This window comes from Colias eurytheme, chromosome 26 (assembly GCF_061535395.1).
Source record: "Colias eurytheme isolate Ceu_HAF_F1 chromosome 26, ilColEury1 Martin Lab GWU primary, whole genome shotgun sequence".
NCBI classification, from domain to species: domain Eukaryota; kingdom Metazoa; phylum Arthropoda; class Insecta; order Lepidoptera; family Pieridae; genus Colias; species Colias eurytheme.
In genome coordinates, this window is record NC_143005.1 from 2,268,518 (window position 1) to 2,283,238 (window position 14,721).

Consider the following 14,721-nt stretch of genomic DNA (forward strand, 5'->3'; position numbering starts at 1 on the left):
TTCAAAAATATTACACCGTACATATTATACATTGAAGTATTTTTAACCTGCTGTTAATATACATACATATAAAAGTAATTAAATGCATCCAAGAAAGAAGTATTATTAGAGTACATACTGATTAACTATTTCATAATGTATGTACAAAGAGTAATTTAATATTTAAAATACATTATGATATTATAAAAAAGCATATGCACCTAAAACAGTTGTATCTGTTGCTATTTCAGTCTACAGAATGTTAAGACGTTTCGTTTAAAATGTATAGACGTCATGTGCTTTTCTAAAACATTCATAAAAAAGTTGAATAATGAACTATTAGGGCCAGCGTAAATATGGCAAAGCGCAACGCAGCGCATTTTTAATTGTCAAACATTTATCGACATTGTTCTCATTAAAATAAAATTCAAAATCAAATAACAACAATTTATTTCGGGGATCATCAAAGCGTCACACGAAAAGTAGCGCTGCGCTTTTTTGCACGTTATTTCGATGAGGACAATGTCGATAATAGTTTGACAATTTAAAATGCACTGCGCTGCGATTCGCCATATCTGCGCTGATCCTAACAATACATATTTAATATAATAAAATATTAGTTCCCACTTGGCTTCATATTTGAAGTTGAACACTTGAATCGAGACGTTTTTGTTTAGATTAAATTAAAAATTAAAATATAATGATTTTTACCTATTCCAATAAACAAATACATACTTACATTGACTGAGATGTTAATATCTCAAACATATTTCTTTCTAATTTTCTTTATTGATAAAGGCGATACAGAAACAATGTCTCAATTGACTAATTACCTTTAGATTTTGTACACTATGAAAATGCAGTACAATATTATTAATCAAACAGATAAGAACTTAAGTATTTGAACTTCACAAGTTTGAAGTTTACCACATACAGTCCAGTATGCGCATTATAAAATAGTACAATATTTTGTTCGACCATATCAACTGTATTATTGTTGTAACTGTACTATACAAATATTGCTGGCACCAGTACTATTACCAGTAAATCAGCACTAACCTTTTAACACACAACAGTCCGCCCATCAATAAACACTGGTCACAAACACATAACTGGCACTTGGCACTTGTCACTGGCACTAGCACTGAACATCTTGCACTAATAACTGGCCCGTATGACACTAGAAGCACACGAGTAAATAATATACAGAGACAATGCTTCATACAACCCCGCGTTAATCGGTTCCGCTACTACACATATAATATGTTTATGTACAGTATATCTATACTAATATTATAAAGAGGAAAGGTTAAGTGTAATTATGTATGTATGTATAGTTTTCACGCATGAACTACTGGACCGATTTTGATAAAATTTAGCACAGACAATCTTTAGACCCTGAGAAAGAACATAGGCTACCTTTTATTGCGAAATATGTACCACGGGCGAAGCCGGAGCGGACCGCTAGTAATTTATTATGTGTTTTAACTTTTATATTTTTTATTTATATTTTATATATATTTATTATTATTTCTCATTTTTTTTTTTTTGGCCAACCTTAATACTTAATTGAGCTGATTACCTTCTGCCCTGATTGCCTGGAAGAGATCATTACTAAGTGATAAGGTCGCCAAATATACTTAATTGCTTCTTGCTTTTATTTTTGTATATTCTAGTATCAAATACTGTTTAGTTGTATTAAAGAGTAAAATAAAATACACGAACGTGAGTCACATATTGACATGACAACGTCTTATAATTCGATAGAGACGGCTGCACGCACGAAAAAACATGACTCATGCGGCGTTACCTCGCTCTGAGGCGTTCCATGTAAGGCTTGAAGTGCGAGCGAGAGCGCGGAACGAGCGACAAAGAAGCACAAGGACGTTGTCACGTTCAACTATCGTCAGTAAACCGACTTTACAGACAACCAATTTTTGAAGTGAAAACTTCTTTAGCGGCGTTGGGTATAAAATCTTAAACTCGCGTCAGGACACGTGACCTGATCGAAAAAGCGTAAGACGGATTTTTTTTTTAGCCCTTATATTCCATGCGTAAGACGGATACCATTCCAAAATATCAAACATGCTGAACGTTAATAATCAAGTTTTCACTTCTGCCGGCACTCCCCCAGTGCAACCCGTCTTTTTTTAGGAAGCTTTGTCTCTATACACTATTTACTCGTGTGCCATACTAGCGCCAACCGCTGGGACCTACTTGGGCCAGTTACTGGGGCCAGTTACTCGGGCCATTTACTGGGGCCAGTTACTTGGGCCGGTGTATTCGGCCCAGCTAGGGTCGCCAATATCATTGCTTCCCGCGTTTTCCCGGAGGCTTCTGTAGTTGAAAGGCATCAGTTTGCCCAAAGGTCGTATTCATTGATGTATTGACGTTCGTCTGCGGTGTGGGTTGCCAGTTCGAACCTGTAATAATTAAGTGATTGATGAAATTGTTGCGAAAATTTAGCATTTAAATACTATATAGATTTTTAACGCAGGTTATTTTCTAATATGTAATATTACTAGCTTTCCGCCCGCGGCTTCAAAGAAAAACCAGCATAGTTCCCGTGGGATTTCCGGGATAAAACCTATCCTATGTGTCAATCCAAGTTACCCTCTTTAAATGTGATAAATTTCATTTCGGTTCAGTAGTTTTTTCGTGTGAGTAACGAACATACACATACAGATACACATCTATCCTCACAAACTTTAACATTTATAATATAAGTAGGATAAATATAAGGAATATTTGTGAGAATGGATGTATGTTTGTTACTCTTTCACGCAAATACTGCTTAACCGATTATAATGAAATCTAAAATGTAACTTGGATCAACACATAAGATAGGTTTTATCCCGGAAATTCCTCGGGAACGGGAATTACGGGTTTTTCTTCGAAAACGCAGGCGAAGCCACGGGCGGAAAGCTAGTGAATACATAATATAGTACATACCGGGTGTCTCCGCAACGGGGAATGTAGACAGTGTGCTGCCGAGGTAAGTGAACGGAGTTGGTCCAGCCAAATGTTGTATATTTCCTGTGGGCAATATTTATAATAATTTGTAAAATTGTGGATGTCATTATAATTAAAAAATAAATAATTACGCCTACTATTTGCAGTGTATAAGTTAATATGTTAAGTATAAGGCCATAAGGTAGGTTAGAAATAGTAACTAGTATATAAATTGTGTTGTGTTCGTGGCTTTTTTATACAATAAATGCTGTTACAGTCAATTGAGTTTCATTACAATATCACCTGCATAAAAACATTACACTATTATACAATTATATGTAATTGCTATTTAAAAGAAATATTGTATCATCTATTTTCACCAATAAAACTTTTGATTGGAAATGAATAATGATGATGAAGAATTGATACATACGCCTTTTCGTGGTAAATTTTTCATATGTATTTTTTATTTATTTATTCTTTACTGTAAATGCAAATAAATAATTTTTATACTATTCTATTACACATACGCGTTTTAAATTCTATACAAACTTATTTATTTTATTTATTTATTTATTGAAACAGAATTATTCTTTGTACTTACAGTAATAATACCAAAGCGTACATAGAATTTAGTAACAATACGTTAACAAAAATAAAAACAAAACGGAGTTAAATATTACGTGCGGCTACATGCATCCAAGCTTTAACTTTACTTAAGTTTTTTTATCAAATAATAATTAAACTTGTAAAATTGGCAATAAAGACTGAAATCACTACATAGTATTAACCTTACATTATATAATTTCTTAAGTTTTAGACAAAGCGGGCGCGGGGGAAGCCGCGGGCGGTAAGCTAGTAAATAGATAAAATTCTATTCTTTTGTAATCTATTATACATACATATGTATTAAATTCTTACCTAAAGCAGCGCGAGGGTCAGAAAGCACGGCACTGCTCAGACCGAGCTCGCTAAAGTTACCAGATTTCGTCTTCTTTCTTGTGCCCTCAGCGTCTCGTAGTATTTGATCTAGACTTGCGTTTGCTAGAAAACATCAAACAATTTACTTGTGCACTATAAACCAATTTTAGAAAACGATACATTTAAGACCATTCTCACATAAACAGGCTACAAAAATAAATTACCAAATTTTAATCTAATTATAAAGCTGAAGAGTTTGTTTGTTTGAACGCGCTAATCTCGGGAACTACTGGTCCGATTTGAAAAATTCTTTCAGTGTTAGAAAGCCCATTTATCGAGGAAGGCTAATAGGCTATAATCATCACGCTACGGGCAACAGGAGTGGAGCAATGCGGGTGAAACCGCAGGAAACAGCTAGTTTTATATACATTTGTACTTTATGTTGTTTCGTCATAAAAAAATTCTAGCTGTGCCCCGCGGTTTAACATGCATTGCAGTGCTATAGCTTTCCTCGAAATGGGCTATCTAACATAGAAATATTTTTTTAAATCGGACCAGTAGTTCCTGAGATTAGCGCGTTCAAATAAACAAACAAATTCTTCAGCTTTATAGGTTGAAAAATTAGGTGATTGCAGCTTTTTCCTATGTATTTCACCTGCTACCTGCACCTACCTCTCTTCTATATTTTGCCATCAAAGTGTAAGACAAACTATTATAACATATACCACGGGCGAAACCAGGGCCGGACCGCTAGTGAAGAATAAATAATTAAAAAAAAATTGGTTGTCTGTAAAGTCGGTTTACTGACGATAGTTGAACGTGACAACGTCCTTGTGCTTCTTTGTCGCTCGTTCCGCGCTCTCGCTTGCACTTCAAGCCTTACATGGAACGCCTCAGAGCGAGGTAACGCCGCATGAGTCATGTTTTTTCGGGCGTGCAGCCGGCTCTATCGAATTATAAGACGTTGTCACGTCAAAAATCTTACCAGACTGTGTCTCGAAGACATTTGTTGGGTCCTTTAGTACGTATTTCCTCAAATTCAAGTACTGTTCCTTTTGGGCTTCCACTTGTGAATGCACCGCTTGCAATCGACCAGCCAAAGCGACTAACGACTCGTGCATTCGACGTATACCGAGTGTTAATTCTGAAAGTGTATTTTATTATGAATTTTAAAAAATAATAAATAAATAAATAAATATTAAAGGACATTATTACACAAATCGACCTAGTCCCACAGTAAGCTCAATTAAGGCTTGTGTTGTGGGTACTAGGAGACGATAAATATAATATTTAATAAATTCATATATAGATAATAACACCCAGACCCAAGAACTAATAATTCAGTTCATCACACAAATATTTGTCCTGACCGGGGATCGAACCCGGGACCGTCGGCTCAGTAGGCAGTTACTTTACCACTGCGCCAACCACGTCGTCAATATAAAGGTAATATAATGTGAAACTATACTAACCCAGCTACATTATGACAAATAATATACAGGGTTTCTTGTAAAACACCCACATCTTCGCAGGACAAGATAGCTAACATTATAAGTAACATTTGTTCTACGACTATTGGCATAACGCAATTAATTATTTTAAAATGGTTTTTTTAAGCTTTTTTTGTACTCTCCTAACATTTGTAAGTCTATGTTCTATTCATTATCGAAAGGACGACTCTCGTTCGCTTCTTGTTTATGTAATTTTTGGGATGCGCGTAGTGTATAATATTCAAACGTAAAATTAAATGTATATTTATTTTTGTAGGAAAATAAAATCTAACAAATTTTATTTTCATACAAAAATTATTATTGGTTATTTATGATGTTAGCTATTTTGTCCTGCGAGGTTGCTGGTGTTTTACAAGTAACCCTGTATATTATATGTCATAATAGTGTAGCTGGGCTCTTAAGAGTTTTGCTAAGACGTCATTCCTTTATATTAATAATATAATATAGGAAGGACATCTTAGCAAAACTTGTTCATTCTGATGAGAATATCACAATCTTTTTAATAAAAACGAAAGAATTGTTCACCTCTTTTGGCACAAAAGTGTTATTATAACATTTAAATATTTTTATCAACTTTAAAAAAACTTAAGTGACCAAAATTCAAAATTCTCCTTAAAAAGTTATTGATAAATGAAACGAGTTTGTTGTAAATATCCTATAACTATAATGAAGAACGAATGTATAATATGAAACGACCGAATAAACCGAGGACTTTGGAGAGTGACAATCTATGACATAGCATATAAACAGAGACAGAATTTTTATTTTTGAAGTGAAAACTTCTTTAGCGGCGTTGAGCACTTTTTCTGTAATGGGTATACAATCTTAAACTCGCGTCAGGACACGTGACCTGATCGAAAAAGCGTAAGACGGATACCATTCCAAAATATCAAACATGCTCAACGTTAATAATCAAGTTTTCACTTCTGCCGGCACTCCCGGAGTGAAACCCGTCTTTTTTTTAACAGTACATAATCAACCAAATAATTTCTTGTACAATACATACCTTGTTCAGTGAGCAGTTTAGGCGAGGATTGCATTTGCTTATCAGCGACGTCCATTTGCCGGCGAAACGTTATAATTTGCTGCTCTAATTCAGAAATAAGTTCCTTCACATATGTCGGCGGCGTTATACCCTCAAGTTCTGAGCCTGTAACAACATAATAATAAACATATATATGTATTAAAAACTAGCTTTTTGTTCTGTGCTTTTTAAAACCGCAGTTTTACCCACAGTGGTCCACTCTTGTTGGTCTTAGCGTGATGATATATAGCCTATAGACTTCCTCGATAAATAAAAATTCTTTATTGACAAAAGATTTTACATTTTGAAATATTGAAGTCTCTGACTCCCAAACTAGGTAAAACCTGTATGTCAGGAGTCAGCGCCCTCTTCCAAAGAGTATACAAGAAATGCCAATAAGGAAAAAAAATGTATAACAAACAAAAATAAAAGTAGAAATCAATGCGCTATGAAAATGCGCTATCCAACACCGAAAGATTTTTTCAAATCGGACCGATCGTTCCTGAGATTAGCGCGTTCAAACCAACAAACTCTTCAACTTTATAATATTAGTATAGATAAGTTTTATATGTAGTTTGTAGTGATGTCCATACCGAGGGGCTCCCTAGCCGCAGTCTCGGCCGCGGCCAGGGCTCCGGCGGCACACGCTCGCAGCCGGCGGGACTGCGCCCTGCAGCGCGCAGTCTCCCCGCATAGGGATAGGGCTGCGCGGAGCGTGCACTCTGCTTCGCGGCTCACCTGCAAACGTAATGATTTATTTATAAAGTTTAGTTTAGTTTAGATTCAACCAGATGACAGTGACATACATATGTATGTTTATCAGCCATCTGGTTATAAATTTATAAAGAATAGAAAAAAATCGATCACGAGGCGGGACTCGAAACCGCATCCTTTCGCGCCATTCCGGGGCGGATGCCTGACCAACTCAGCCACTCGTGACCCGGCAGAGCAATCGAATTTAATCTTTATAAATTTATATTTATAAAGCATTTGAATGCCATAAAACCAAAAATATCAATTTCAGCCATCTGGTTTCCATAACACAAGCGAAAGCTTAGTATGGGATCAGGTCGTGCCGTGTGTGAAAATAGCCCTGAATATTTATTTATTTATAAAATAGTATTATTTGTTTATTTACATGCTATTTGATACATACCTTCTGTAATGGCTTAATGGAAACCCTCATGATGTCGGAGCTTAGAGATTTTTGCTTTTTAACAAACTCCTTGAAGGATTCCACTGTAGTACCTATTTCATTTGGCAGTTTAGTCTGTTTCGGAGGTTCACCTAGAAACACAAACAAATTATAAAACCCGTGGTACATAAAATATAGCCTGAAGCGTTTTTGTATTTTTGCATAAATAATTAATTATTCCTTCATTTGAAAATAGATGTCGTCAATAACGAGCAAAAACTTGCATAAAATCGTGTTTTCACAACAAATATATTCAATATTGAGCAAAAAAAGTTTTCCTTTATTATTATTTTTAGTATTTGTTGTTACAGCGGCAACAGAACAAAAGTAATAGGGTCCCCTTTCTGTGTGTGTGTACTTTTGTGTGTGTGAGTGAGAATGCGTCAGTTTAAGGTGGTAAAATTGAAGACGAGCGAGTGTGTGTTTGTAATTTAACCCATTGAGCCCCGAACGGCCCGATCGGTCCACGACACAATAGATTTTCTATTGTGTCTGTGATTCCGGGGCCCCTTTCTGTGTGTGTGTACTTTTGTGTGTGTGAGTGAGAGGTGGTAAAATTGAAGTAGAGTGAGTGTGTGTGTTTGTAATTTAACAAAAAACTCACTCTTTCCATCAGCAGCACCAGTTGCACCACTCGTGGGCACCGATCCACCCAATCCCAAACTCGGTGTAGCTGTAAAAGTAGGTAATGAACGAATGAATGAACGAATGAATGAACGAATAAAGGAACGAATGAATGAACAAATTAATAACGACGCTTTATTGTCGTTATCGTCATTACAAACAGGAAAAAGACATGTACATATACAACAAAATGGGTCGATTTTGTAGGATATAAAGATATGAGATGTTTTTATATATAAGGAATTATTGACATAATATTTCTTTCTAAATCAAATATAAAACAGGATTAAATAATATATTAGATTAGAATATAATTAAAGATATATAATATAATTCCTCACAATTCCTCACAATAGAATTCCTCACAATATTAAAGAGTTTAGTAGTTCTAAATTTAAAACTTACATAAAAAATGTACTAGTTCAGAGAGCATACTACAGTATTCAGGAATATATGGATGATAAAGACCCATGGAGGGTTGTCGCGTAAAAACCACAGGACAGTTCTTTGGCATATTATGTAGTTAGATATAAGTTACATATTATGTAAATTTATTGACATTATTTTAAAAGAGCAACTATGGAGTTTCTTGCCGATTCTTCTCCATAGATACTGCTTTCCGAATTGGTGGTAAATGTTAAAAATACGCGAATGACGATTCGAAAGTGCTACTAAATAGTAGTCTAATTGAATAAATGAATGTTTGAGTTTGAGTTTGAGTTTGAAACTACCAGGTAACAGGATATTAGGTTTGGTAAAGGATTGAGGTTTTATATACCACCACTAAATGCACTTGTAAATATTAACAGTATACTATATTGAAGTGAAACTTCTTAAGGCGCGCTGAGAGTTAAATTTTAAGGTCGCGTCATGGCAATAACGTCACGTCACGTCACTTTGATTCTAGAGAAAGAAGTTTCACTTCTGACAGGTGTGCTCGGCACATACGCTCTTTTTTATTTATAAGTCTAATTACATTCTATGAATATTTTAAAAATTAATAACCTATCAATATTTGTATTAAATTCGTATTATCTGTACCTGTTATTGATAAATTTTCGCCTTGAAATTCATTAATTGTTTCTATTTTTTTACCTGCAAATATATAGTTTCAAGAATAACAATCATTGAGCTATGTTATTAGTATGTCAGTACATTTTATTTACTAAGTAAAAAGAAAGTACACAAAAACTGCAAAAAAATTATATTTCAATGAGAGATTCATCTTTTTTCTTAAATTCAAATATCTTATTCGCTAACAACTACTTTTAATGTATTAAAAAAATCAGATTTGGTTTTTTCTTAATTTAATTATTTGGAAGTAAGACTCACACGTAGGAGTTATCACAGGATAGCAATCCCTTCTTGCCGATTTCAAAGTATAACTTGCGTCTATATTTTGATTATGTAAGATTGGGCTAAATGCATTTACTTGTGGTAGCATTTGAAACGTCTGTGTTATGGGTATGTAAGGAAACGAGGAATTAGGATTCATTGCACTGAAAATAATTAAATCTTAGTAATTAATGTGTAATATGATAATCAGAAAAATAGATTATAAAGTAAAAATGGCCATTAAACACATCAAAAATGTGCATAACATAACCTTCAATAGGGTCAAATTGTTCACAATAAACTTGAACTAATTAAATAAAATTTATAATTTACTCCTAACACCTTGTAATTGCAAGGCATAAAATTGAAGTTAACAAAACTATCATATTAACAGTATAAATTCATTGAATGTATCGTCTTAATTTAAAACGCCTTTGGAACATGTACCTGGTCAATTTCATACTTCAATGGACTTACAATGAATAAGATAGTCACTAATATGTAATTACAAATTAATGTATTAATAGGTATAACTAGCTTTCTGCCCGCTGCTTCCCCCGCTATGTCTTAAACCTCAATTATATACTAAAACCTTCCTCTCAAATCACTCTATCGATTAAAAAAGACCCCATCTAATTTGTTGTATACTTTTAAGCGTAGCATATAAGTTTTAAGCGTACATAGGGACAGGCGCACAGTGACAGCGACTTTGTTTCATTTTATTATTTTACCTTTTAATATGTTAGTTTATACTAACTCACCAAAACTGCTGCTAGTAGTGGTAGTAGACGCAAATAGTCCCAAACCAGACTGAGCTGTGGTTGCGGCACCAAACCCAAAACCACCGAGCCCTCCCAACCCTGCACTAGTAGTTGTGGTCGTACCAAATGATAATCCTGGAATTAAATGTTTGTGTGTTGTTTAACACATTTACATATTAGTGAACTTTGAAGGGCAAAATTATTTTCTTTCAATGTTAATCTAACAAATAAAACTCCTAAGGTGTTATATTAAAAATAATTTTAACTATGTATATACATAGTAAATTTAGGAATTTGTAGAAGCTTCTAATAATAATAAAATTGTTCTGTGTAAAATCCTGATTAAAATTGCCGTTTCAATGTATAATTTACTGCAAAGTAAATAATGTTTAATACATGTGTGTATTTTTCATTGTAATCTTTTATGTTATTTAAAAACTTAATATCAACTTATTTTTCGGATTTTGATTAAACATAGCAGTGATATATATATAGCAGTGTGACACATAATTTATAGAAATACTTTGAAACCACAGGCAAGTGAATTAAAAACTTCATATTTATCATTGATCCAGTTAATAACAAATTACCTGTAGAAGCTGTAGTGGTAGTAGCTCCAAAGTTCAGGCCTCCTGTGCCTAATCCAGTTCCAAATGATGTATTTCCCGCACCAAATGCTGGGGTTGTTGTACCTATGATAAAATGTACTAGTGTTTTATACCCAATTACAATGATTTATTTATTAATGTACGAGCTTTATGTAAAATATGACAAATTATATATTCTTAAACCTTCCTTGAGAATCACTCTTATCTATAAAAAATGCATGAAAAAGTGTAGCATATTTTTGAAGATTTAAGCATACATAGGAACGGGTAGACTGGGACTGTGACTTTATTATCACTACATAGTATAAAGGTTGCTTTCTCTGTCCCTATGTATGCTTAAATCTTTAAAAGTACGCAACAGATTTTGATGCGGTTTTTTTTAATAGATAGAGTGATTCAAGAGGAAGGTTTAGGTTAGGTTTAGGTTTAGTATATAATCCATACTAATATTATAAATGCGAAAGTAACTCTGTCTGTCTGTCTGTTACTCAATCACGCCTTAACTACTGAACCAATTTGCATGAAATTTGGTATAGAGATACTTTGATACTTGAGAAAGGACATAGGATAGGTTTTATCCCGGAAATCCTACGGGAACGGGTTTTTCTTTGAAAACGTGGGCGAAGCCGCGGGCGGAAAGCTAGTTTATTATGTTTTAGACAAAACGGGCAAAGCTGCGGGCGGAAAGCTAGTAAATTACGTAGTGTACTAGTAGTACTTTCCATCTGTTGTTTAACAGGCTTTGTTTAAAACTTAACAAATAACTAATAGCTTCTTTGAAAGCCACATCAAAATTTGTTGAGTAGCTTTAAAGATCTAAGCATACATATGGACAACACAGACAGACAGCAAGAAGTGACATTGTTTTATACTATGTAGTGATAAATGTAATAGTATGGATATTGCATATTACTGTTAAAATTGTAAGATCTCTGTGTACTGTGTAAAAAAAGCAACAGTATTGTTTATTATTCAAAATTAGTAACTTTAAACATAATAACATAAACAACATACCAAATGCAGGTGCTGCAGAGCTAGCACCGAATGTGGGAGCTGCTGTTCCAAATGCTGGAGCAGTTGATGTTGCCCCAAACGCAGGTGTCGAACTTGCTCCAAAAGTCGGGGCAGTTGATGCCGCGCCAAAAGCAGGGGCGGTAGATGTTGCCCCGAAAGCAGGGGCCGCTGAAGTGGCGCCGAAAGCTGGTGTCGCTGTGGCTCCAAATGCTGGTGTAGCACTTGCCCCAAACGTAGGGGCAGTTGATGTCGCGCCAAACGACGACCCGAAAGCGGGTGTAGTAGTGCCAAACGCAGGCGCCGATGTCGCAGGCGTGCCAAACAAACCAGTTGTAGGCTGCGATGTAGCTCCTAACCCGAAACCGGGAGTTGCTGGTCTGAAATAGTCACAAATTTATTGAAATACATGCATAGAGGTACAGCAACAAACATGACATTGACTTTCTATTGACAAAATCCAAAAGACTATCAATAAGTTTGCAGAAAAGAGGTTATGTAGAGTTATAAAACTTTTTAGGCAAATGCTAAATTCTAAATTTGAAATAGTTACTTTTTTTAGAACTTACTTGTTTGCTCCAAAATTAAAACCACCAGATAAACCAGTGGTTGCGGGAGCACTTGACGGTGTACCGAATGAAAACGACATTTTCACAAGTTATAGTTTTTAGGCACTAATAGTAAAACACTTTCTATTAAACGATTAAATAAGTAATTATTCTAATGAAATAAAAATCATATCAACATTTTTCTAAACTTTTTAGCTTCGACAAGGTGCAATACCCGCTATCATTCTCACTCATCTGTCAAAGTCGTCAAACGGTCACAAATTTTTGCCAGTTGCCAGCTGCAAAAACATTATAAAAATACCTAGCAAAATATGTTTATTACTTGTTTATTACAATTTAAAAAATAATTTACCTACAGGCATATTACTTTTATAATTATTTTTTTAAACACAATCGTCTTCTATGTGATAAAAAAGTCAGTTGTGAAAACTTGCAATAAAAAAATATTTCATCTTACCTTCAAATTTCAATCCAATGTCAGTTAAAAATATTTCAAGTTTGAAGGATTTGAACATAATATAATATTATACTCTTTGGATTTGAACAATATTTTTATCATCATGAATTTCTTAGCAAACGGTGGTTGTTTAATTCGTTCGTGTAAGGCAGTTTACAAAACAACACCAACAATGTTAGAATTAACTTGGCATCCCCTGCATTATCCTTCACCAGACAAAAAAATATACATACGTCCATCACAGAAGACAAAGGAACAGTTGTACAAAAAGCTGCCTACGGGAAATCTTGCAATAAAATCAGGTTACACAAGTAAGGCAGAAATCATTAATTATTCTGGAGTTTCTGTTGATTAGATGACAACATAAGATATGGGAAATGAAGAATGTGTTTTATTTTCTATAAATCGTATTATCATGGATCATCAGGTAGGTACTCACTGTTCTACTACTTAGTCTATTATTTTTTTAAGTCTAACGTGTATGGCATGCTGTTGGGCAAGTGCATGAAATTGTTTTGATAAAAGCGCCATCTTATGAACACGTTCCTAACTAAATACGTAGTTCTGTGTAACAGGATTTTTGCAGTACATATACTCACTACTAGATGGCAGTATTTAGAATATTTGTTATTTTCAATTACACTTATTTATAGCCTTAAGATCCCACTGCTCAATTCCGCAAAGTATTTGTTTTTAATGATTTTTTTAAAGGTTTGTAGTAGGTGAACCGTAAAAGTTGGCAGCAAGTATTTGTATCCAATAAATTTTAGTATCAAAAATATAAATTATGAGGTTAAAATCGCGCTGCACAACTGGTTAATTTTCTAATATCTAAGAACCTTAGAGTATTTATACTACCTACTGTATATTATACCTACACACAATCACCTTTTCATCTAAATCCATTAATATAATGTTAATATAACGTTATTTATAAACAAAATTAAAACTGAAAAATTTGCATGACTTTTTTTAGTACTCCCAAAAGGATACAGGATGTGATCCTTTTTATTATACATACATTATAGAAAGAAAGAAAGATTATATTTAAGAATATTGGAAGTGATGGATAATAAACAAAAATCATTAAAGAGTCAGTTGAAAATCTAACCACTCACTGCTTTTAAACAAAGATTGTGCGCATGAGTGTAGGACGTAGACGTACATCATAATGACATATCGTGGTTTGAATCTATCAATTATCGCAACTTCACTTTGCTGTATATTGTAAATTGTAATATTGTGTTAACACTTAACTACATGTAGTCCTCTAGATGAAAACCTGCAAATGTAATAATATAATATTCTTAGTGTAAGACCTACCACAAAAAAGAGCATAGGTACATTTCATAGCAATTCGTCCAGAACATAGTTGGCTATACGCATAGGGGTTGTTATACCTCTCGACCATTAACTGGACGCGATGAATAAAACAAAAGGAAAATCCATTCCAATGATCCCAAGTGCATCCCTGTTACGCATCGATCGAACACACACATACACACACAGACGCAGTGCGAATAAAACAAAATGCATCCCCCTCCCCTTTAGTCTAGTCTAGACAACAAAGGAGAGACGGGCCACGCTACGCCAACCTCGGCGCGCACGAAACTAGACTCAATTTTGAGGTTATAAAGATGCCGCGAAACGCAATTAAATTTTGTTACCAACAGGAAGCAATGTGTTAGGTGAAGTTTAAACTTAATTGCGTTTACAGATTTTACGGTGCGGATGTTGAGTGCAAAGTGGAAAACTGATAAAGGCTAGGTGGGTG

The 14,721-nt window shown here is 34.4% G+C and overlaps 1 protein-coding gene across 1 annotated transcript; it reads right to left on the reverse strand.

Annotated features, from left to right (window-relative positions):
- Window positions 1-997: 997 nt before the first annotated feature.
- On the reverse strand, window positions 998-12,704 carry LOC149897061 (uncharacterized). Its single transcript, XM_090116707.1, has 12 exons — window positions 12,491-12,704; window positions 11,925-12,301; window positions 10,893-10,994; window positions 10,303-10,437; window positions 8,187-8,255; window positions 7,544-7,674; window positions 6,981-7,125; window positions 6,370-6,513; window positions 4,838-4,996; window positions 3,853-3,975; window positions 2,932-3,015; window positions 998-2,402 (listed from the first exon to the last, which is right to left on the reverse strand). The coding sequence occupies exons 1-12, from the start codon at window positions 12,568-12,570 to the stop codon at window positions 2,287-2,289; spliced, it is 1,665 nt and encodes a 554-aa protein (XP_089972833.1). The 5' UTR covers window positions 12,571-12,704; the 3' UTR covers window positions 998-2,286.
- Between the last annotated feature and the right edge of the window lie 2,017 nt (window positions 12,705-14,721).

Excerpts from the sequence above, each read along its gene's own strand:
- LOC149897061 (XM_090116707.1), bottom strand. The coding sequence starts at position 12,570 with ATGTCGTTTTCATTCGGTACACCGTCAAGTGCTCCCGCAACCACTGGT. Across the intron at positions 6,514-6,980 it reads TGCGGCTAGGGAGCCCCTCG|GCTCAGAACTTGAGGGTATA; the intron begins GTATGGACATCA and ends ATGTTGTTACAG. Across the intron at positions 3,976-4,837 it reads TGTCTTCGAGACACAGTCTG|CAAACGCAAGTCTAGATCAA; the intron begins GTAAGATTTTTG and ends GATGTTTTCTAG.